Source organism: Oryzias melastigma, linkage group LG20 (assembly GCF_002922805.2).
Source record: "Oryzias melastigma strain HK-1 linkage group LG20, ASM292280v2, whole genome shotgun sequence".
NCBI classification, from domain to species: Eukaryota; Metazoa; Chordata; class Actinopteri; order Beloniformes; family Adrianichthyidae; genus Oryzias; species Oryzias melastigma.
The window spans coordinates 9,025,697-9,051,122 of NC_050531.1; the positions used below are offsets into that span (position 1 = coordinate 9,025,697).

The 25,426-nt window shown below is 37.5% G+C and overlaps 1 protein-coding gene across 1 annotated transcript; it reads right to left on the reverse strand.

Moving 5' to 3' along the window:
• zbtb47b (zinc finger and BTB domain containing 47b) lies at positions 1-25,327 on the reverse strand (the record flags this gene model as incomplete). The annotated part of the gene is given in 6 exon segments (XM_024279535.2): positions 1-397; positions 1,563-1,707; positions 3,207-3,322; positions 5,256-5,403; positions 6,135-7,493; positions 24,848-25,327. Coding segments are annotated over 6 exon segments (2,168 nt in total), but the record flags the coding sequence as incomplete, so codon positions are not given.
• Between the last annotated feature and the right edge of the window lie 99 nt (positions 25,328-25,426).

The window sequence follows — 25,426 nt, forward strand, 5'->3', positions numbered from 1 at the left end:
GAGAACAATGGAGGCGGCGGGGGTAAGTGCGATGTGGGCGGTAAACCGCCGATGGAGTGCAGCAGAGGGAATGACATCTGGGTGCTGTGGGGGGGTTGTGGGCTTTGGGCGGCGGTGGGTGTGGTCACAGACGTGGTTGGGGTCCCCAGATGGCAGGAAGAGTCCATGGCAGGAGAGGCCAGGGGCCGGTCCAGCCCCAGGGGGTCGCCGCAGTCGGGGTTGCTGACGTGGAAGCATTTCTCCCTGTGGGCCTTCAGCATGTTGGAGAAGCGGAAGCGCTGGCCGCACACCTCGCAGGGGTACGGCTTCTCTCCAGTGTGGGTGCGCCGGTGACGCTTCATGTTGGGTCGGCTGGTGAAGCTCTTCCCGCAGATCTCACAGATGTACGGCTTCTCTCCTGATAAAAAAATAAAAAAATCAATCTCTACAAATTACATGAGTATTTCTACACCGAAAAAAGTGAAAAATTTGATTAATTAAATATAGTTCTGTAATTTGTTACATTTAAAATTATTAGTTTTAATCAAATTAAAATTTTGAATTGATGGTTTGCGCAAATCAAAAATATAATTTTGGTAAAATCTAATATATTTCAAATTTAAAAAATTATAGAACTTTAATTAATTGATCTTTTTTTTGGTGTAATCTTAAAATGAATTTAAAATGGGAAGAAACAAATAATCAAAAAATGGGTGATGGCAAATTCAGACATTTTTTTATTTATTACTCTCATTTTTTTTTTTTTTTGGAGAAAAGCCCACAAAAACCACAGATTAAAAGTTCAAAATATGAGGAAAAGTCATAATTTCAAAATAAAATGTAAAACTATGAATAAAATGGTAAAATTCCAAACATATTTGATCATGTGTATGAAATTATCAAATAAAATCATACTTTAAAGACGCACTCCAATCATTTTTTTTTTACTTTTTTAACAGGGTTCCTAGTGGTCTTTAGATTATAATTTTGCATTTTTTTTATTTATTAAAAACAAAATAGCTCAGAACTCAAATCAGAATAAGAGAAAGAAAGAAAAGAAAAAATAACAGTAAACAACATGGTTTTATATACACACACACATATATATATATATAAGCTTAATTGTCCTTATGCAAGTCCTCTTTTATCAAAAAAATGCCACATAAGCGTTAAAATCAACAAAAACACAATTTTTATCAGAGTGGGTTCCAAGAAAGACAAAATCTCAAGAAGAATGTGGATTACATTTAGAATTCTACACCAAAATGATTGCTAGGGTGATAGCAAATGTTAAGTTTAGTACATTTTAGGAGTAGATTTTCTAATTTTACTTTCTAAGTTTAAAGTCAGAATTCTGAAAGGAAAAAAACAAAAAAAAATGGATTTATTCATTTGGCTGATCACTACATCATTTTAGCAGCTGATTAGCCCTCCTCTTATGTTCCAGGTCAAATTAACCCGTTTGAAATGTAAAAATCTGAAAAAAATAAGGTTCTTTCCCCTTTTGAAACATATCTCGGCTAATTTAGTTTAATCAACATATAAAAGAATGGTTCAGTTACAATCCCCGGGTAGTGGCTCACCAGTGTGTGTCTTCATGTGTTCATCGAAGTACTGCTTCATGTTGAAGTCCTTCCCACACCACTGGCACATGAACTGCTTGTGTCCGATGTGGATGCTCATGTGGGAGCGCAGCTGGTATTTGTACTGGAAACGCTCGCTGCAGTTCTGGGAAGGAAAGCAAAGCAGCTTTATTTCCACATCAGGGAATCACTAAAAGTCATAAGAATCAAAACAAAACAATTAAATTCCCTTTTCATATTGGGAATCAAGGGAAATCCAGATTTAAAGGAAGAGTAGAAGCTAATTTAAAATCATCAGGTGGACAGTTCCTGAACTAGAACGCTCCTTGTGGGGTCCAGAAGGTCAGTTCCTGAGCTTCTCAGAGTTTCAGATGGTTCATATGTGACCAACATGTCAGTTATATGATTTGGTTTTAATCTGTAGAAGTTCTACCACAAGTAAGCCTGTGCTCATTTCCCATCATCCCTTTGTTTACACTCCTTCCTGATAGCTTGGAGCCCCAACCTAGTGCAACAAAAATGGCGAACAATATTGGAGTCAAACAGTTTGGAGTCAGACTCCACCTCAGATGAAGAAAACGAAGACTTTAACGGATCTATTTATCTGCAAATGGATGCATAGAAATGGAGCAGAACCACAAGATTTAATAAAAGGCATTTTGAATAAATAAATACTCAGAAAATCAATTTTAATCTTGAATTTCTTGTATGTATCAATGATGAGAAAAATGCTACAAGAACATGTTAAAAACAGCAAAAACACAATTTTCTTTGGAGTGAGTCTTTAATCTTTACATATTTTTCTCACATTTTTCTATGGGGTCAAATCAGGATCAGCGTAAAGTGAACGAAAAAACAGATTGAAGACTTGAAAAATAGACAGTAACTGAAAAAAATAGAACATTTGTAAACGGAAAAAAAAGAAAATTTGAAAAAAAACTTTTTTTTTTTTGAAAACTTGGAAAAAAACTCAAAATAAAAAAAAAAAATGTGGGAATCATTGGATGCGTTTCCAGGTAGCCAATGAGCTCAAAGCCCCGCCCCCATGTAAAATTAGGCTCAGCTTAACAGTGAAAACTGTAAAACTGAGGACTGAAAGTGAAGATTAAAAAAATAAATACATGAAAATTCAAAACAGCATCTGTTACTAAAGGATTATTTTTTCAATCAATAATTTTTATATTTATATATTTTTTTTATTTCAAGTTTTCACTATTTTTTTCAAATGTTCAAGATTTATTTAAAGTTTTCAGTAATTTTTGTTTGATTTTCCAAAAAAATAATAATTTTCAGTTTTTTTCTAATTTTCAATTTTTTCAGTAACAATGTCTATTTTTCAAGTTTTCAATCTGTTTTTTCGTTCACTTTGAGCTGATCCTGATTTGACCCCATATTTTTCCTTCTATTAAAAAAACAGTTTTGAAAATAAAAGTACTTTTATTTGTTTTGAAGTCAGTGACTTTGCAAATGAATATTTAGTCTCCTGAAGTTAAAACAGGAGCTAAGAGTTTTCAAATTTTCATACATAAAATGGCAATTTCTGATTCTAAATCCGATCTGGATTTCTTGACCTTGACGCCGGCGTTTCTGAACGCGTTCATGCGGGTGACATGCAGAGCAGCGGCGAGTGGAAGGAGCCCAAACCTCACACTTGAAGGGTTTCTCTCCAGAGTGCTGCAGTGAGTGAACCTTCAGGGACATGCTTCGCTTGAACGACTTCCCACACGTCTCACAGGTGAATGGCATGTCCTTCGTATGTGCTAACACACACATGCACACAAACACACACAGTTACACATTAGTGCAGTTTAGTGGCGGGGACGACAATAACTGCAGATTCTTATTAATGGCTGCTTATAAAAGACATCTCAGAATATAAGATTTTAATAAAGTTGTGTCCTCTCATCTTAATTATAATTTAAAACTTGTGATTTTTTGATGTGACATACATTTTAGAAAAACAAAAAAGTTTTAAAAGCACATTTTTTTTTAATGGTCTGCAAAGTACACAACTATAAATGTTTTCTATATAATAATCTGGTATTCTTAAAGTGTTTTTGTTTAAATTGTTTGTCTAATTTGCCAAAAATAATTCCTGTAAAATAATTAAAAAGCATCCAAGAAACGAATTTAGTCCAAAAAAGGAAAAGAAAGTTGCAAAATTTCTGTCTAAAATAAATAAATAAAAAATATAATTAAGTTAGGAGGAACTTTTCTATATTATATAAAAAAAGAGAAATAAAATATATAAATATAGATTTTTACATTTTTTTTAGATGTTTGCATAGTAATATATCTAATTTTAAGACTGTGCATGATTTTATAAACACAAAAACAGCTAATAATTCACGAACACTTAAATGTTTACTTAGCAAACTCACATAAATACATGAGATGATGTGATCGGTTAAAAAAAACAGTTTCTATCATCAGTGTTCTGCTGTCAAGATATGTAACTGCATCAAAAGTGCATTAATATTATAAAGTATATTTATATGTAAGATTGCCTATTAGTTCTCATTCAGATTTCTTACTTTTTGGTATTTAGATACACTTATTGTTAAAGAATTGTCATATGTAGTATTACTTTAATTCTTTTTAGTCTATTTGTTCTATTAAGTTTAAATATTAAATGTACTTCCTGTATCTTGAAACTTGTTTATTGCATTTATTCCACAATCACTATTTACTGACATTTCTGTTTTTTGCAAGTTTGTATTTAATTATTTTTTTTCTATTTGTTTTTTTAAGTGTGAATAACAAAGATGCTCAGACCTCAATATAAATAATGAAAATAGTTCTAAGTTTTCAAATTTTAATTTAAAAAGTATCTGCATACTTTGCTGTTTTAATCTTTTGCTCGCTGCTGTACTTATTCTTAAACTGCATTTATATATTTTTAAGTAATTTATCATATCCTTACATTTGACAAATGCAGAGTGAAGAACAAAACGTTAATTTATATGTGAGATATTTATTTGTGAAGATGATTTTTTTTTTCCCATGAGCCTCTAGTCTCGCCCCATTCTTGTGGGAGGTGTGGTAAAAAGAACATTTGGACCTCTAATGTATGTGGAAACACACCCACACGCACACAAAGGAGATAACATTAACTAATGAATAACACAGCGGGAGAAAATTAGCCTCCGTGGAGACAAATGTTGTTTTATTTTAGATTAAAAGCAGAACTGTGCTGTTAAAATAAAATATAAAAACTATACTTTTTATTTTTACTTATTTTCCTAAAGTAATAAAATGTTACAAACACAAATAAATCTACATGGTTGGTTTTGAATTAACTTGTTAAACTGTTTTTAAAAGAAAATCAAAAAGTAACCCCTTCATACTGTATGCAAGTCTCAAAATTATCATTTTAAAAGGTAAAAATAAAAAATATATATTTTTTTAAATAATTGGAAATATTAACTTCATTTATAGGAGTTAAATGCCGTTAAATAAACAGCTAATTTATAATAAGTTTAACTTTTGATACTATAAGTTAAATTTAAAACAAAAAAATGTTCATATTTTTACAACAAATTAAAAAAATTAACATAAACCAGTTTATTAGTTATAAAAACACAAGAAAATATTAAAACTTTTGTAAGTGAGCTTTAAATTTGAAAATCTACTGGGTTTTTTTTAAACCAAAATATGCAGAGAAGAACAAATTTGATTTTTCCCGCCACTCACCAACCATGTGCTTCCTGACATGAGCCATGGTGTAAAACTTCTTCTCACAGATCTCGCAGGAGAACTTCTTCTCCGCATATCCGTGGACGATCTTGTTGTGCTCATGCAACGACCACAGCTTCTTGAAGGCTTTTCCACATGTGACACACTATTAAAAAAAAGATACGTTTTAATCACACTAGAAAGACGGGTGTTGCTCAGAACTGAAGTCACTTTCACACACTTCAGATGTGTTCATGTAGCAAAAAAGGAAATTAGATTCAATAGATTAAAGCAGCAAATGATCTTCAAACACACAGCAGGAGGCTTGCAGTTCAGCACAGGGTAAGTGAACACAGTGAGACGAATCCGAGTTAATTACTAATTAATTACTATTGACCACCAGTTGTCTGGTATATTAACCCTTTAACTCCTCAGTGATGCTTAAACACAAATTAAAACAAAATGTCATGATCATTCCAGTAGAAGGCGCTTTTCTCCTTCAGAATTTACTATAATGTCGTTGATCATGTAAACCGTTGAAAAGTTACAGTAAATCAAAGCACATAAAGGTAAAATTGTTCCCTGTGGTCTTTTAATTGTGATTTCCCATCATGCCTTTGTTTACACTCTCTCCTGCTAGCTTACATAGCACTACACAAGCCCAAGCTAACATTAGCGTAGCAACAGTCATACAGTTTAGAGACATGGCAGCTCAGACAAGGAAAAGGAAGACGTTCATGGATCTATTTATCTGCAAGTGGATGCTGCATCATAAACCTGAGCTTTTGATCCATCACAATTTGAATACTCAAACTTTCAGTTTTAAATCTTAAATTCCTTCATGAATGTCTTTCATCATGAGGAAAATGCTACAAGAATTTGTTAAAAACACCATACCTGGATGCTCTTCTCGCAGTCGGTCTGCTGGTGCAGCAGCAGCTCGCTCTCTAACAGGAAGCGCTTCCCGCAGTTGTTGCAGATCTGCATGCGGTTGTGGGTGACATTCATGTGCTTCTCCAGGTACCAGCGGTTGTTGAAGATGCGAGGGCATTTCTTACACGGGAAGTGCTGCTTCTCCTCCAGTCTCACCTTCTGGCCCGGCCCCTCAGCCTCCAGCATCCTCCTCCCGCCGTGCCGCTGGTTGGCCGCCGAGGCCTCTGCGAGCGTCTGCCGCATGGCCGCCGTTGAGCCCGCCATGGGTAACGCCCTGCTGCCCCGGCGAGGCCGATCCAGCATGGCTGGATGCTCCAAACCTGGAATGTTCAAAGTGTTCTCCTCCTCCTCTTCCTCATCCTCCTCCTCCTCGTCTTCGTCCTCACAGCTTTGCCTTGCTATGCTCTTTAGATCCTCCTCGTCCTCTTCACCAACTTCACTCCCTCCGTCATTCTCCTCATCACCCTCTGAGTCTGGCTTGTTGCCACGGCGACGGCTGAACATCCCCTCTGCGGTTGTGTTGGATTTGCCCTCCGATCCCTTGGACACGTTGAGCGTTTGGTTGTTGAGGTTGACTTCAACGATGATCTGGTCTCTGTTGAAGGACGCGTGGCCGTCAGCCGTCTTCGAATCCTCACCATTCCCCTCCACTTTGCACAAAGCGGCCACGCCCGAGCTGGCCCCGCCTCCCGCACACTCCTCTTCCTGGTAGTACTGCTCCGTCTTGGCTGCGTCCTCCACTCTGACTGACAGCGGCGTGCTGCCTTCTCTCTTGTACACTCTGCCGAGCTCTGACTCCTGCTTGATCTCTCTGTACAGCTGGCTGGGGGGCATCATCAGAGCAGCGGGGTCACTGCCGCCAACCTCTTCCTGACTGGTCATATCCGTGCAGGGCGTTCTGAGCGAGTGGCTGCTGATGAGGTCGCGGCAGGAGGCGGCGATGTCAGTCATCTGCAGCAGGGTGGCAGCATTGAGCACATCGCGGACCGTGCGGCTGCTAACCAGGAGCTTGGAGGTGTAGATGAAGTTGAGGATCTGCTGCAGGCCCTGGGAGGTCAGGGCGTCCAGCGACAGGTCCACGCGCTGCAGCTGCTTGCTTTGGGCAAAAAGAGAGTGGAAGAAAGGGCTGTAGGCTGCCAGGACGCCCTTGTGGGCCGGGAAGGTGCTGTGCTGACGCACCAGAACAATGTCGACATCACACAGGTCAGGCTGGAAGAGGCGCTGCTCATTCAGCCTGTCCATCAAACAGGTAAAGTGCAGAGCTACATCCTCCACCAGAGAGAACTCAGCAGAGGGGAAATCTGTGGTCTTCTCCACTATGAGCTGCAAGAAAAAACACAGAAAAACAAATTTAGCATCTTGCAAAGAAGACAAGGTGAAAAAAAAGAATTTAAAACACTGCTAGACAGTCAATTTAAAAGGAATTTCTCTTCGTCTTTTGGCTGTTCTCTTAGTTTCCAAATCATTTCAGTCTTTTTCCCTGCCTTCATCCCTGATTCATCCTCATCACTCCCAAAGGGAACCACAACATCTTCCTCCAGCTCTCCTCCTCCTTTTTTCTCAGACTCTTGTTGACACCCTTTTGTCACACATCACACCTGAAACCTGCTGCTTAGACACGCCTTCTCACCTTTCCCCACCTCAATCTGTGTCTGTCTGCAAACTGAAGCCACAAAATGCTCTTTTCTCTCTCTATTCCCTTAAGAAATGCTATCAATTTGAATAAATATCAAGTTAGTTAACCGAATAGTCAAACTATGTGTAGTTGTTGCTCAGAGGTTAAATCCTTCTTTGCTTTTACATGTATAGAGTAAAAAAAATCTGGATTGAACATCAAAGTTTATACCAAAAGGAGTAAAAAGATGAAGAAAAATCAAAGTCAAAGATAAAAAATTCTATGTTTGACTTTCTTCCATTTTTAATGTATCTGCTACAGCAGCAGGAGGATCCTATTAGCACTTTATTTTGAAATGAACCTGTATGTGCTGCTGTCAAAAGTAAAGACATCAAAGTTTTTAGATTTAGAAAAAGAAATGTTTAATAGCTACATAAATACAAATAAATTGCATTTTTCTAAAGGAAAATTTCAGCTTTTGGTGGGTTTTAGTCTATAGAAAGAGTACCAGTTGCCTCTTTTAGCGTTAAAGGTCACAGACCCATGTTCTTAAAGTCCTTAAAGTCCTTAAAGTCCTTCTTCACTCCTGTAACCTCACCGCTCCACTTGAGTTTCTCTCATTTACACACAGATGTGCAGCTGACCTTCATTCTTCTTCTTTTCCTGTTCATCCACCTGCTCTCTGCTCTATAAACCACAATGTCACCTGCAAACATTAGTATTTAAAAATCTCAAATTATACACCACAGTGTGTTGTGATAAAACAAAACTCTATCAGTTGGTTTGAACACTTAGATTTGGGGATTCTGTGATCAAATTAAAGCATGAAAAGTTAATATTCTCTTATTAAGATGCCTCTAAATTGTGTTTTTAAGGCATAGCGCAGCGTAATAAGCACAAGTCAATAAGCACAACCAGTAATAAGGCACACCAAATTATTAAGCTAATTTTCTCTTTGGGAAAAAAATAAGAAATTTTAAGTGTGTTTGATAAATATGGCAGGGGGTCACTTAATTAGTTTATTTTGGTGCGTTAGATTTACATTTCTGCCAGAGATGCACCTACAATAGTAAAATTAACTGTATTTTATTTAGTTATTGATACATTATACTCGTTACAACCACTTTTACTGCATTGAGATGATCATATGTGACAGGGTGTCTTTTATTTTGAAAGAAACTTTATTTGGATGCACTGCTAACAGAGGACAAGAACATGATAACTCATAAGTTACCATTTCTAACCTAAAGATACTTTTTAATGTTGAATTATCCATCAAACTTGGTCATTTGTTTCTAACTTCAACTATGAGAGGTATGGAGTTTTACCTTGTATTTTTTTTTTTCTTTTTTACACTTTAAATGCAATAATTACTCTTGTATTAAGAAAAACACGTCCAACATTCTTCAGCAAATATAAAAGGGTTTTTCCTAACACGGAACAATAAGCTTTATTATATAGTTCTTTCTCTGCTAATTCCCTGTAAAATGCAAACCTGACATTTCTAAAGCATGCAGCTTTTCTCTAATTAAACACCGACTGAAATAATTGAGGTTCCTGCAGTTCTCAAAAAAACATTCTTATAACTCTTTATGTCCTATTTGGGATTGTAATTCCAGCAGAAACACACAAAAGACCCTTTAAAGTAGTATTTTTTGGTGAATCAATAAAAGGATGACAAAAAAAGAAGGATTTGAAATATGATGAGGAAGCAGCTTTGGCTTTTATTTTAGTTTTTTTGGTTCAAAATATTAAAGAGAAAAAATAAATGCTTTTTTTGTATTTTTATTATTAAAATGTCACATATTAATAGTGTAGAATTGAACTCCTAAACATTGTGTTTTTTTAAATTAAATAGTACCAATATGTGATGCAAGTCTGGGTAAAAACCCTAAAGGTGCAACAATCAGCGCTCTGTGCAAGGTCCTCAACTTCCCAAGGTGGGTTTATTTTAGCACAGGAAGGGCAGGGTTTCGATCCAGACGGGATGTGAGGCAGGACAGAGCAGCAAACAAGGCACACGTACAGAACACACATGTATGATACAAACGAACGCACAAACACACAGCAGTGTTTGGTCTCTGCAAGGTCTGTGCATTGGTATTCAGCGCATTTTCCCTCCTATTAGCCGACTCTCGCAGGACTCCCACACATCAGCCTCCCCGAGGGACAGAGAAGGATGCACGACAAACATGATATTAACAACAGCAATATATTTATATTAGTACTTATCTCAAATATTACACATTTTTTAATAGGTTCCTAAGAATATTTGTTTGGGCATTTTTAGAGCAACAATTTAACTGTTTTGTTTTGCACATTTTTATTATAAGGAGTGGGCGGACCTACAGAAAAACAAATGAGAAATTATGCAAATTTGTGTTTTGTGTTGTTGTTTTTTTAAGGGTAAATGGATCCTTAGAGTTTTGGTTATTCTTAGAGCTAAAACATCCACACATTTATGACTTTTTTCCCCCCCAACTTCAAATATTGTCTTTGAAGAAATAAAACAACACGCTGTCGCAGTTCAGGCTGTATTTGCATTTGGGGCTAACCTTGAGAATCTGCTCTGTTTGAAGAATTCAATTACGGAGTGTTAGATTTATTCATAGTTCTAAAGAGCTAAATTGGACTCTGCGCGAGAGGAACAGAGATCAGGTAATCTCTCCCAGTGCAAGGCCTCAGACACCGCCCAAGGGCAAAACACGGCAGCCCTAATCAGATCGAGTGTAAGACGAGGGCTGGAAGTTCTGCTCACACATCAGGGATGATCCGCTTTTGCTTCTGGGATTCGCAAGGAACAAAAAAAAAAAACAGCTCAAGTCAACAAAGAAAAGCAGCAAATTGGAAGCCTTTCAGAATAGCTTGGAATTTACAAGAATACAGTAAAATGTGAATATTTATCTCATTTAACAATATGGGGAACACAATCAACCACTTTATAACAATAAACATTAAAGAATTAATAGAAAATTTCAATTTTTTAAATGATATTTAAATATCAATTGTGACACAGTGTGTGACTTGGAAAAAAGCACCTTGTTTAGCCATTGTCTCAAATTTGATCCACACAATTTTACAAAGTGAAACTGTACTATAAATAATTACTTAATAAAAAATTCACATATTTTCAATACAGCAAGTACTCATTTAGAAAAAACAATAACAATAGATTAACCAAATCTCAACCAAAGTGTTGAAAATTATCAAAACGTTTTTGACTTTCTGCCGCTAGCTTAGCCTAGCTAAAACCTTCAAATCTACATCCTCAAACATTAGAGGAGCAACAAAAAAAAAATAAATATGGAGCTATCCAGCCGTACAGTTTTGAGCCGGATTCTATCTCAGACGAGGAAGACGTACATGAATCTATTTGACTATGAATAGATGCTTGAGTTTGTACGTAACAACTTAAAGCTTTTTTTTAACGACATTCTTCGCCTGCTTCTGATTCACAATATTTTAAGCAAAAAAATACTCAAAAATGCAATTTAATTATTTTTCGTTATATAAAATTTGTCCACATTATCTGAAAATGCTACAAGAACATGCTAAAACCACCAAAAACATGATTTTTATGGGAGTCTTCGAAGCAGTCTGCAATGAGCTTGAATATTTGTGCAGTTCCTTCTGGATTGATACATGTGTTGACTTTAGACAAAAGTCAGCATTACTACTTGTGCAATTATATTTCCAATTTAGCTTCAGACTAGCATGAACAGAGAGATTGATACAGATGACACTATTGTAAATGCATTTGTGATAAATACTATTTCCTTTAAAATGGTTTTAAAAAAGCAAAGTCTGCATAAATCTTTAGAGCTGAAGAAAAAAAACAAAAAACGCACCATCTAATTAAATTTGACTCCAGTCCACATCTCTCATCATCACTGTTAGCATGCTCTGCACCACAGTACCAGCCACTATTTATGTTCAACTTATTACATTTTTTACCATAAGTTGACACTGAATCTGCAAGTAGTCAATCAATGCTGCAACAGTGAGCGTTTTGGTCAATTCATATTTACAGATTAATAAAAAAAATATTCTCAAAACGCTTTTTGCAGTTGGAAAATTGATTTCCACACATGTATATATGAAAAATATAGATAAAATGGAAAGAATAGTAATTTAGCATTTGACAAAATCCCTGTGTAAAAAGATTTGTGGCTGCAAAAATATTTAATTATGTGTAATAGGAGATGCAGATGTCAAGATGTTTTGCAAATGTGCAAAAAAGTTTTCCGTTATTAAAAATACTTTTTAGATCTCCAAATGAACTCGTACACACACAACTGTCAGTTTCAGACACAAACTCAAGTTTTTCTTCAAGTGATTTTTAACCAGAATGTCCCTCTAGTGATCGCTTTTCTCTTTCAGAATTTGCTAGAATTACGTTGATCGTGCTAACAATTAAAAAATTACAGTAATTTAAAGAACATAAGCATTGAAGCTCAGGTTTAAGCTAGCTGGAGACAGTGTAAACAGATGGACGACGGGAAGTAGGGATGGGCTCACTTTATACTAACAGTCCCACTCATAACTTAAAGATGAATTTCTCATTTTCGCCCAGCAAAAAGTTTGTCCTGGAAAATATATTTTTTAATTGTGGCTAAAAACCACATAATCATAACTATAAGACAACTGGGAGGGATTTTATAAAAGGTCAAAAGATGATTTTAATGCTGAGTGTCAAGTTAGAGTCTTTGGTATGACTTGGATTTGAACCCCACAACCACCAGCCCATTGAGTTTTTTTAGTAAATTTGAATGATATGAAGTATTTTTGGCCCGAACAAAAGCAAAAATATAAAAAGAAACTATCGCGTTTCAAATGGGGATTTTTTTGTTTTTTTTTTTGTTTTTACCCTTTACCTTTAGTAGAGGCCAAATTAGCGAAAAACTAGCTTGTTGCTTAATTACTAGCTGAACTAGCTGAAAAAAAATCTTTAGTAAATGAAATCAGCCAAAAATGTTAGCATGTTGCTAAAACAAAAGCTAAACTCTAAATTATCCTAAAAACACCAGTAGATTACAAAATAGTAAAAAAATATTTAGCCAATTGCTAAAATATTGACTAAACTCCACATTAGCATAAAAAACTCATTAGAGGTAATGCTAGCTCATTACTCAATTACTATCTTATCCTTAGTAAACTAAATTAGTCAAAAACATTACCATGTTGCTAAAACAGAAGCTAAACTCTAAATTTTTTTGAAAATTACTATTATTTTGTTTTCTCTTTGGCTGGAGAGCCACCATGGAGAGGTAAAAGAGCCACATGTGGCTCTGGGGCCGTAGGTAGCAGACCCCTGCCTTATCTAAAACTAATTAGAAATAGTTTCCTTGTTGCTTTATTTTGCTGGAAAATCAGTTATAAAAATAACTAGTTAGTTCTAACAAGTTAAATATGAATATTAATTTCTTCCTAACTGCACATTAAATAAAAATGTGATTCCCCGCGGACACAGTGGGTCTTAATTTTGATAATAAAAGTGTCCTTATGGTTCAGAATTAGACGAATGTTTGATCATTTTGCAAACATAGCTAATGTCAAAAAACAGAATCTAAAGAAAATAAACAGACTAATGTTTCAAGAAAAAATGTCTTATAAGAAAAATATACTTATTAATAAAGTTTTTCTATGGGAAAATAATCTTAGTTTGAGAAAACATATTTTAGTGACTAGAGTTTTCTCTCTTAAACTGAGAATTCTTTCAATTTTAAAGAATATGTTTGAAATTTTAGGAATTTTTGGCCTATTTCTATAAGACCCATTTTTTTGCAGTGTGATATTACCCTACCGTACTATAAATGTGATTATGAGGGACGTAAACTCAGATGTAGCGCATATCTCATTTAAAAACTGCAAAAGTTAATTTTAAATTAGCTTAACTCCATAGTAAATGACCATAGTTACCTTGTTCCATGTCGTCATATTTTACCCGAACAAATAGAGAGAGTACTTTGGCCTGACGGTCGAACTCGACTCCTCCGATGTGTCACTTCCTCCCTGATCTCCGCTCCATCTCCCCCCACCTCCCTCCGAAATGCCAGGCGGAGGGCTTGTTTGCTGTCATTAGAGGAGCGGTGCCTGTGCCCAGCTTCTCATTCGGATGTCTTCATATACATTATTCATATGTTGGCCTGACCTGCGACAAACGCGCCACAGGGAGGATTACTGATGCACCCAACCGGGGGCGTCATTTAAACTGACATCAATCAAAGCTCTGCTCATCCTTGGAAAACACATCATTCCATCATCGGCCAAGGACGGCGGTGAATGGGACGGTTCTGCTGTAGAGGTCTTGACGGGTATTTTTCATGGGACGGCTTTCAGGGTCGGAATGTTTAAGTGCAATAAAAATCCCATCTCACTTTCCTGCAGAACATAAAAGGCTGATGGAGACAACAGCACAGAGTGTTGTATAGAATATAATAAAACTTAGATCACATGAGTGAATCATGACGCCTGTAAAACATCATTCTTTAGTTTAAAAGCAACTAACAATTGAGGGACGAAAGAAGCAAAAAACTAGGTCAGGGTCACACGGTGCACTAAAGTCCAAGACAGAAAGAGGTTTTTTTTAGTATAATGCACCTAGAAAGTTGTGAAACAGTTCAGTTTTTTTTTTTTTTTTTTTTTGAGGACTGCAGAAACCAGCAGACTTTGCTAATTTTCAGCGTTTATGCAGGATCTATATACAAGTATAGCGGAGCTGTGGAATTTACCACTCTATAAATGATGGACGGTACTTTGAATCAGCAAAAAAAAGTATATTTTGGTTGATTAAAAATAAGGTGTACAGCTGAAGAACTCTTTTTGAAGCGCACAGCCTTACAAAACTACTGTTAATGCATCAAAATGATGACAGTAAAAAAATAAATGACATAAAAACTGATATAAACTTGCAAAAAAAAAAAAAAGTTTCTCCAACTGTTATAAAAAATGTTGACGTGAGTAAAGATTTTTACCATTTTTAGACATTTCACCACTCTTCTTTACTTGTGCATTGTTTTGCACACAGTTCATACTTAACATCTGTTTTGATTATTTCAGTAAATAAAAGACAAACAAAAACGTAACCAATTTAGAAACTTGTAGCCAAAAACAAACAAAAAAAAGACTTTTTGCTAAACATTTCATTGGAATTTATAGAATTTATTTTAAAATCCAGATTTCTTTTAGATAAAATAATTTCAAACAAAGATGTGATTAAAACTTCTGTTTGATTTGTTCTTAATCTCTTTTTAACTTATTTTAGTTTAGACATATAACTTCCCTTTAGGGCAAATTTATTATAGCTGATCATAATCTGAAATGATATTTTACCATTTTTAATGAGTTTAAACTAATGTCTGATTATGATGGGAATTTGAATGTATTTTGATTAATAAAAAGGAGCATATTTACACTTTTTTGTGTCCCTGTGACCAAATTTATACACAATAAAACTCCAATCATATCCATAAAAAAGATCTGAACACAAAAAGAGACGTGTGATTATGCAGATTAGAATTTTGTTCAGATCATTTTAGCATCTCAGTACAAGAGAAATGCTAATGAACTATTAAATTGGATGTTCTATGACGTTCCATAGTGGAACAGATCACATCAGTGCAGACATAAAAAAAAAAATCAACTGTCCCAGAGATTTGTACATAAATGCCAGATAATCAAACATCACAGATCCACTTTGGGGCGAATTTTGAAGAAACAATCTGTCCAAAAATGATGCATCATCTGGTTCTGACGAGGGATTACTCTGAATATCTTCCCTGTTGCTGCAGCACAAACTGTGTAAATGTGTCATCCTATTAGAATATTACATAATACAGAATGTGGGGTGCATATAAACAGAGTCTGTGTGGTTTGGAGCATGTCTAAATCCTTCTTTTATGTAAACAAATCTTTACAAAACAAATGTCGGAATATACTGTACATGTGTGAATGAGAATTATGTGACAGACTGGAGATCTGTTCACCTTCAATGTTGGGGGTAATGAATTAGAGTAACAAATTACTGTAATTTCATTACTTTTGTCAGTAACCTAATGAATGACAGTTCAAATTTCACCACTGGCAACTGGAGATATTCTAATTAATTTCAATTTGTTGAATATAAAAGCAAAAAAAATAATAATAATAAGCTAAGTGCAAATTATGTCCTGGAGATGAACTGATTTCCACTGCCCTGTAGTGCCAGCTAACAACAACCTGTCTAGATACTGTGTAGGCTGATGTACAATCTACGTGTTTTATGTTCATATGTTGAAATTAATGAGGTGATGCTAAAAAAAACTCCTTGTGTAGCAAGTAGTGAATTACATTTAATTTGGGGGAATAAGTAAAGTAATTTAACTACGATTTAATCCAGTAACTAAAGTAAAGTAAACAGTTACTTTTTGAAAGTAATGAACCCAATACAGTAGCTAGGATAGGCTCCAGCAACCCATGAGGCAAAAGGGATTGAGTGAGTTCTAAGGATGGATGATTATATACTGTACATTTGTTTACATTTACATATTTCCTTTTGTAAAAAAAATGTTTAGTAAAGTAAAATAATTCTAGAAAAAATGTAAATCTACTTGCATCTGTAAATTTTACAGAAATATTTTGTTCAGCAAGTCCTGATTAATAATTTATTATTTACAGGCGTAAATTTGTATTTTAATCAACTCAAAATGTTTCTTTATATTAAAAAAAAATATATATTTTACCTCCAGTGAAAAACAATTGAAGTCTAACTTCTAAAATCTCACTAAAGACTCATTAAAAGAATTTACAAACAACAACAACAACTCACTTCCTGTCAAATGTGTCCACATCTCCCACAGGACACGACAGCGATCAGCTCCCGGCCCCCTTCTCCAGCCACCGGGAGTGGAAAGCCCCGTCCACCCACAGAGCACTTCAACCGACAGTAAAGAGCACACTCAGCAGCCCTCCTCCCAGGGAGGCGGCCCGCTGAGGCTCCGACACCGAGCGCCACATGACTGACACCCAGAGGAAGGAGAGCGGGCAGCGTGTCAGGCCTCATCTCACTCTCCGGTGGGGAGACCGCACCGAACCCTACATGCTCATCCATTTCCCTGAGTCATCATCAAAACAGAGCGGGCCGGAATCAAACACAGTTCAAGCTGCAAGTTTGGTCTCGCCATGGAGAAGTCTCTGTTTCTGTCAAACGGATGTAGAGACACACCCAAAGCAAATGGGAACGGGTTAATTCCTGGAAGACAGCTATTAAAAAGGGTAATAGTGAGGGTAAAGAACATCAAACAGGTGGAGCTCCTGGAGAACTGGAAATGTGCATCTGATTCTCTTCATGATGGAGGCTAATCTGACCAATTCTCTCTCAGCTGCATTTCTCTGACTGACTATAAGCAGACAGAAGCTCAGCCTCATTCTGCTGCAAATTGTCCTTTAATAAAAGATCAACTTTTTAATTAAAAGTGACAAAGAAATGAAGAAAAAAATTATCAAATATGCTAGAAAGTAATTGTAAACTGCATTGCCATGGCGAAGACCAAACAAAAATGCAAAAAAAAGAAGAAATTAAGAAACAACGATGAATAAACAATAATGAAACAGACAAAAACAGAAGAATAAGGATATAAATAATATAGAATGGTAACAGAACTTTCAAAACAAGAATTACCAATTGAAACACCCCTAAAAAGGCAAAAAAAAAAAAAAAATGGGGTCAAAGCAGACAAACTAGGATGAGCATTTCCACATATGACATTCACAAACAAAAACCAACACAGGACGTTAACGCATATCCGATCAGCTCTGTTTGTCGGATTGTAAAGGTATTAAAGCCCCATACATTTATAGCTTATGACATTAATGCAAAGGACTGCTTAATCTATATAATGCATGGAGATAAATCATAAGGGAATTGCTTTAAACTCTAAAAATGAAATGATTGTATCATGGTTTAAGAACAAACATGTTTTTAGAAAGAAAATATACCCAATATAAGATGTTTTTGTAATATAAAACTAATTAAAAGAGGATCATTATTATATACTTATACTTACTTGACTTATTATTATAAAAAAGTCAAATATTACCCAGGAAGACTTCACTTTCGCCATAATTAAATCCTAAAACACCATTTTAGCTAATCATTCCCTTCAACCAATTAAAGGTTTGACTTATTTAACCACGTCATTCACTGCTGGCTGCAATTTATAAAGACAATACTATCTATCAGCCCCAAGGCTAATCCCAGACATCCCACCTCCCCTCTCCGCTGTGGCTTTCCCCCTCCATCCTAATCTAGCTGTTGGGATTTGGCCCCTTCTTGGTGGAGCTCTGAAGGCTCCCACTACTGGATTTAAATACATTTCCATCTATATGTTAATGCAACCACAGGTGACGAGCCCAATCTACAGCTGATATGCGTCTACCCGAGCATGAAATTGGGAAGCACAAACAAAAAAACAAGGGATAAGAACTCGGCGTGGGGAACATCTCGGCCTCATGGAGTGTATTGGAATTTGTGTTGGACTGGATTGTCCGGGGCTGAGATGACGAGCGGTTGGATGATCAAACGGGCCGCCTGGAGGTAGAGGGAGGCGGGGCCTAGGTTAGAGCGTCTGGGCCAATGAGCTGCGAGAGGAAGTGCTGAGTCAGGAAGGCTGGGCCCCGAAGTGCTGGCATCTCCTCCTCAAACACACACAATGCTGCACACAACAACACCCTCCTGGAGTCATCAAGCTGGCACCATGCGCACCACACGGATGATGAGTATGCCTTCATCAGTAAATACCTGTGGCACAAACAACACTTTTTTATCTGCAGAAAGCACAAAAATGGTGATATCCATGTAAGTGTGTGACACAAAGAGCCCAACGTTACAGCGAGAGCTCCTTATCAGCGGGATCTTTCTGCTGTGGCAGCGCCGTGTTTGTGTGCAGGCTGTTGATATGAGCGATGAGAAGGTCATAGAGGACAGAGAGGAAACACTGCTGGAGAAAGGGAGGCATCGGCTTTCCAAAGCCACAATCGGTGAGACAGATTACCGAAAGCTTAAAGTTGGACATATTCACACTAAAAGGTTGAAGATTTAAGATTAAAATGGTCTTGAATCTGCTCGTGCCCATCAGGATGAAGACATGACGGGCCGCTGATCTCCGACGACAGGTTTCTTCCAGCTTTGCCAGTTCAGATCTCTCGTAAGGAAAGGGCGAGGAGATCATTTATTTTGACATTTGTTCATGCACTTTTGTTCTCCTCAGCATCCCTCTGGTAAAGCAGCCAATCTCCTCCCAGAGCTGGTGTCACTCCAGATTTAAACCTTATTTTTCTGGATACATTTGAGAACAAACCTGTCTAAATATAATCTTTTTACTTTTAAAATCAGCTTTATTTACAAAAATATTTTTGCTTTAACTGTCACCACAGTTTTAACAACAGCAGGGGAAATCAAGAATCTCCCTTTGTCGGATTAATCCGAAAAGCAGATCATATCCAATATTGTGCGTTAATCTGTTCACATAACTGTATGCAAGTCAGATTATGGTGAACAGAACAGGAAGGCCGTAACCATGACGTCATTCAACGTGAACCATCTTCCTGGCTCCGTTTAAGAAAGAATTTGTGATTTAAAGCTTTAAAACATTTAAATCCACTTTCTAACTTTCATATATTTTTATTCAGGTATTAAAATTTCCTTAAAACATTTATTTTCTTCTGGGTCCCATAGAGAAAAACTGTAGCCAAAGATCTTCACAGAAACGTCCCGACGGCGCCCGTTCAGTCGTGAAGAAAGCCATTTTTGTTTCCTCACAGGCTCACTGCACAGTGCTGCCTCGCAGTGGGGGGGCCACTAACAGTTTCTTTATTCTTGGCTGTGGCTTCTAAATAGAGAGACGGTTTTAATGTGAGGCCAAATGATTTACATGTAAAGTAGTTGTAACTCGGGCAGAGGAGGCTGAGCAAGAAAGAAAAGTAAATTATTAAAAATGTTTTCTGCTTTATGGGATAAATCAAGCTGCTTTTCTCCTCCAGAATCTTTGGAATGACGTTGATCGTGTTAACATTTGAAAAGTTACAGTAAATCAAAGAACATAAAACACTGGAGTTCCGGTGTTAAAGGGTTAAAGTCCTTAACAACCCCAACCTAACATTACCGGTGCAACAAAACAGAACTATCCAACAGATCGACATCGCACCTGCTCCTGATTCACAACATTTTGAAGACAGAAATGCAATTTTAAGCTTAATTTTCTTTATACGTGTCCTCCAATGCGAGGAAAAATGCCACAAGAACATGTTAAAAACACAAAAAAATAACTTTTATCGTAGTGGGTGTTTAAATTTGTCAAATGAGTGCACAAGAAATTAAAGATTGGTTTGGCAAAAAGTAAAAAAAAAAACAAAAACAAAGGGAAACGTGTGATATTTGGCAAAATGAGCAGCTTAAAACCTATGTCAACCACAGAAAACTGATTTTATAACTTATTATTAAACATAATGTTATGATTGTAATCAAAAACACCTCTTGGTGCTTTAGGAATCTCTAAAAAAAAAATAAGAAACATGAATTTAAAATATTATCTTAAGAGATCAGTAGCTATGTCTGAAGTCCCTCCCTAATCCTTAACTACTAAAAACTGTTCAGTGCAGGACTATCTAGTACCCTGGATTTTAAAAGCAATTTGAACACCATATTCTACAGAGTACGGAGCCCGTAAAGGGATATCGGAAAAAAAAAAAAAATCTTTGTTACAAACAAAAAAACCCAGTTACTAACTGGTGCGCATGAGATACTAACTAGTGCGCACAAAATAGTAATTGGTGCATGCGAGATACTAACTGGTGCGCACAAGATACTAGGAGCTCGTAAAGGGATATCGGAAAAAAAAAAATTCTTTGTTACAAACAAAAAAACCCAGTTACTAACTGGTGCGCATGAGATACTAACTAGTGCGCACAAAATAGTAATTGGTGCATGTGAGATACTAACTGGTGCGCACAAGATACTTACTGGTGAGCATGAGATGGTAACTGTTGTGCACGAGATGGTAAGGGGTGTGCACGAGATACTGTACGAACTGGTGTGCAAGAGATACCAACTGGTACGCACGAGATACTAACTGGTGTGCACGAGATGGTAACTGGTGCGCAGAGATAGTAACTGGTGCCCACGAGATGGTAACTGGTGCGCAGAGATAGTAACTGGTGCCCACGAGATAGTAACTGGTGCGCATGAGATACTGACTAGTGCGCAGAAGATACTGACTAGTGCGCAGGAGATAGTGATTGGTGCGCACGAGATACTGACTAGTACGCACGAGGTGGTAACTGCGCAGATGGTAGCTGTTGGACTGGAGAAGTTTAAAAAAAAAAGTAACTGGTGCACAGAGATAGTAACTGACTGATGCACACGAGATAGCAACTGGTGCACACGAGATAGCAACTGGTGCGCACGAGATAGTGACTGGTGCGCACATGATAGCAACTGGTGCGCACGAGATAGTAGCTGGTGCGCATGAGATAGTGACTGGTGCGCACGAGATAGTGACTGGTGCGCACGAGATAGTAACTGGTGCGCACGAGACAGTAACTGGTGCACACGAGACAGTAACTGATGCATACAAGATAGTAAATGGTGCACACAAGATACTAACTGGTGCGCACGAGATACTAATTAGTGCGCATGAGATAGTAACTGGTGCGCACGAGATGGTAAGTGATGAACACGAGATGCTAACTGGTGCGCACAAGATACTAATTAGTGTGCACGAGATGGTAACTGGTGTGCACGAGATTGTAACTGGTGTGCAAGAGACACTAACTTGTGCGCACAAGTTAGTGTCTCATGCGCATCAGATAGTAACTGTTTTTTTAAAGGCAAGTATGAGGTCACCGATTTCACAAAGTGGAAATCTAATCCATACGAGTATTTTATGATTTCTATTTATGACTCCACTTTTGTCTGATAATAAAAAATATACATTTAAACACATCTTTTTTGGCAAAAATGATCCAAACTCAATGCATTGTGGTCTATATTCGTCAATATAGTGAGCATCGATGCACACTGGTCATTCGCAAAGACTTGTGGGAAATTTCTAGGGAACTAAAAAATAGCGAACACACTATCTAGTGCACTATGTAGTGAATAGAGAAGGAATTCAGACATAGCCTACGTCTTTTCTGCTGTTATGGGATAATTTATCCACAAGAACACTTAACTGCTTGTGATGTATAAATATTTGACCATGAAAAGCTACAAAATCCTCAAAGCCGTAAAAAAAACATAGAAAAAAATACAGTATAAAAGAATTGGAGAGAAAGTTCTTTTCATGTAACAGCAGAGGACAAACAATCTGACTTTGCTTCAAACGAGCCCAGCCGTTTGAAGCAACCAGAAGAAAAGAAACCTTACATAAGCCCAGACAGTTTGACCTTGCTGTCTGCACGGACTTGTCCACCGCTCTTAATCTCAGGGCCATAAATTAGCAGCACCTTCAGTGCCCCCTGAGCTTCAGAGGAAAGCAGCCCTCCCACTCCAGAGATGTCTGCAGGCGTTTGGTTGCCTGGTCTAAAGAATGGCCGCACTTGTCACCCAGGCGGAGGATGGATCCCCGCCACCTCCAAACAAACCCCAGAAACTCTGGAGCCTCAAAGTCAAGGGTGGTTAGCGATGCCCTGAATGAGCAGTTACGTAAAACTCACAGCACCCTGAGAGGAAGAACAGAGTCGGACCAAAACTTTAAGCATTTGTGGCTTTGAGCATTTTGATTTTCTAAAGAAAACAGGTTCAAAACAAGAAGAAGGTTCATTGTTGTCCTAATGTGATGTTAGTAACTTTTAGGAGATTTTGTTTTCCTAGGTTTCTGCATTGAAACTCATGTTCATAGATTTCCTAGCATTGATATATAGACTGTCTTGATTGCTATATACATTTTTAAGTCCATTTTCAGGCTCTGCGTAAAAACCGGGCAATAAAAATGATGACATAACAGCTGGCGAAACCGTCAAAAAAGATAAATGGGACAAAATATTTTTGGGGGCTCTAAAAGAAAAAAATATTTACATTTCAAGATCTGAAAACAAAACCGGTAATATCTAAAAGAAGTTTAAAAAATGTATGGGCCCTAATCTTTGGCATCCATTTTATGGCAAAGTATATAATTTGACAATTTTTGAGAGAAAAGATCTTCACAAAATTTCACACACACACAACAACAACCGAAATTTCTGACCTTTGACCTCTGGGAAGAGGCTGCCATCTTGAATTTTCCAAAAAACCTTTAGTATCAGCTATACATTTAAACTCCTTCTAGGGATTTTAGTCATTGGAAAGCTACTATGGGAATAAAGTTTGTAATATGGTGTTAATTGTGGCGAGCTTGCAAAAGTGGCGCTTCCCTGTTTAAAGAAAATATGACTTTTTTTTCTTTTACATTTGTTGGCTCAAGCTACGAGAAACAATATAAAAATGATAAAAACATATTAGGAATCAGGGTTGCCAACCTCTGTTGCCAAGGAAATCCAAAAAGTTACTTTTGCCAAGTCATCTAAAAATTAAATAGACGTGTTCATCACCCCCAGGCGACCGAAAAATAAAATGGTTGCTATGGAGATAAAAATACCACCCTTTTTTAAATGAAGTTATCACATACAGAGGTGTGTAGCAGCCGCTCAACCAGGGAGGTCCTTATGTTTGGCTTTTGTGAGTTTTATTTTACCTTCTCTCGAATTTTTATTTTCTATTTTTGTTTTTCATATTTGTTTTAATATTTTACCTTTTATTTAATTGTTGTGCAAACAGATTTAGTGATACGTTTCTTCTAGGGGTGTGGGAAAAATCGATTTTGGCGATATATCGCGACATTTCATTTTGGCAATACTTGTATCGATTTAAAGCGTCCTTCAGCGTCTTCCTTTTTTTCCACCTAAATGCAGATTTGTGTGATTTGTAGCGGGCTCTTATCAGAACAAGTTTAGCCATCATACTCCTAAAAAAGTGAAAAATGGTTCTGGTACAGTCTTGGGATTTATTGCAATATGTATTGTGTATTGCGATACTTAGCATATCGTGATACATAGTGTATGCCAGATTCTTGCCAATGCACACCCCTAGTTTCTGCCATCTATTTCCAATTATTTTTCTTGAAAGATAATTTCTAAATTCCTAACTTCAAACCGTTCTGTCTCTTTTTTGCATTAATATTTAATTGCTGAACTTGTTTCATGCTCCCCTGAAATCACCTGCTCTGCTTCCATATCTCAGCTATTTCCAGGAAAACAACAAACTCTTTACATTATAAAATGGTTTTAAGGTTGTGTACCAAAACCACAACTCACTTTGATCACCATGTGCTCACTCTGCAAACTTTGCAAGTTCCCCCTCATGCATGAACAATGAAAACAACCACGAGGAGCAAAAGCAGCATCAACCGAACCTCTCCGTCCTCCACCAAACACCACGGCCAACCCTGCTGACCTGACCCACATATTAACCCAAGCCTCCAGATGTGAGTGCATGCTGGGATTACGCCACCACTGCATCAAGCTCCACATGCTTTCCTAATGAGGTATCCCAGAATGACCCCAGAGATGGAGCAGCCTTCACTGCCTTACTCAGATCCAATAAAGTGTGGAGAATATTTTTCCATTTTGGAACCTGAGATGGACCACTTTACTACCTCATTAGTCTGATCTGCAGTCAGTTAAAGTTAATAAATAGGGGGGGATCAGCCTGCTCCAAACTTGACCTGCACCTGCTGGGAGATAAAAGCTGCACTCTGGTTCTTCCTGTCCACATCTGCAGCGGTCACGACCCGCTTCGATATCAAGGAATTTAACTCCTTCCCTGCATCCGAGCTGCTGTGGCCCCTTCTCCTCTGGGGGGGCTCCAATCCCCAACTTGTGCCGCGTCTGCAAGTTCCAAACTTCGCAGGGAAGGGACACCAAAGCAAACGATGCACGCGCCGGAGGACGCGCGGCAGGAGGCAGAAGTTTGATCGGCCTGCTAAGTAGCTCCAATTTGCAGGAGATCAAGAAGAATAAAGAGAAAATGCAGCGCTGCCCTGCAGCCTACCATTTTGATCCAGCGTCTCGATGCTCGAAGGAGTCCAACAATAACTCCTTTCGATCTCGTTTCCCCCTCGCCATGAAAAATGCTCGTGGGATTGTCACATTTCTCCAGGGTTTGCCCTCTCCTCAGACCCGTTTTCCCCCCGCGCTGCTGTGGCGATCAGACAGACAAAAATGCAGGAGCTGCTTTTGCAGAAGGAATTGGTGATTGGAGCTCGGGGATCATATGGGCTTTTTTTGTCAGACGTTTTTAAAGGGACACGGTTCTGTTTGGAAGGTGGAGTTGTGAGGACACGCGCATTTCTTCACACTCTTCCGTGGAGGCTTTTATTTTTTGTGACAATTCGTTTGTGCTTTCACGTGACGGCGACAGAGAAGAAGAAAGGCGCAAACGAACGCCGCGTGCGCTTCAGCGCGCGGCGCGCTCCTCCGGCAACACAGTGACGTCAGGCGACGGGCAGACAGATGCGGGGTCACAGAGTTCATTCTCTACAACTTCACAAGTTTTCGGTCAAAAACCGATATTATTTAACCAAATTATTGATTTCCGTTTATTTTTTAGACAAAATAAGCATTTTTTATG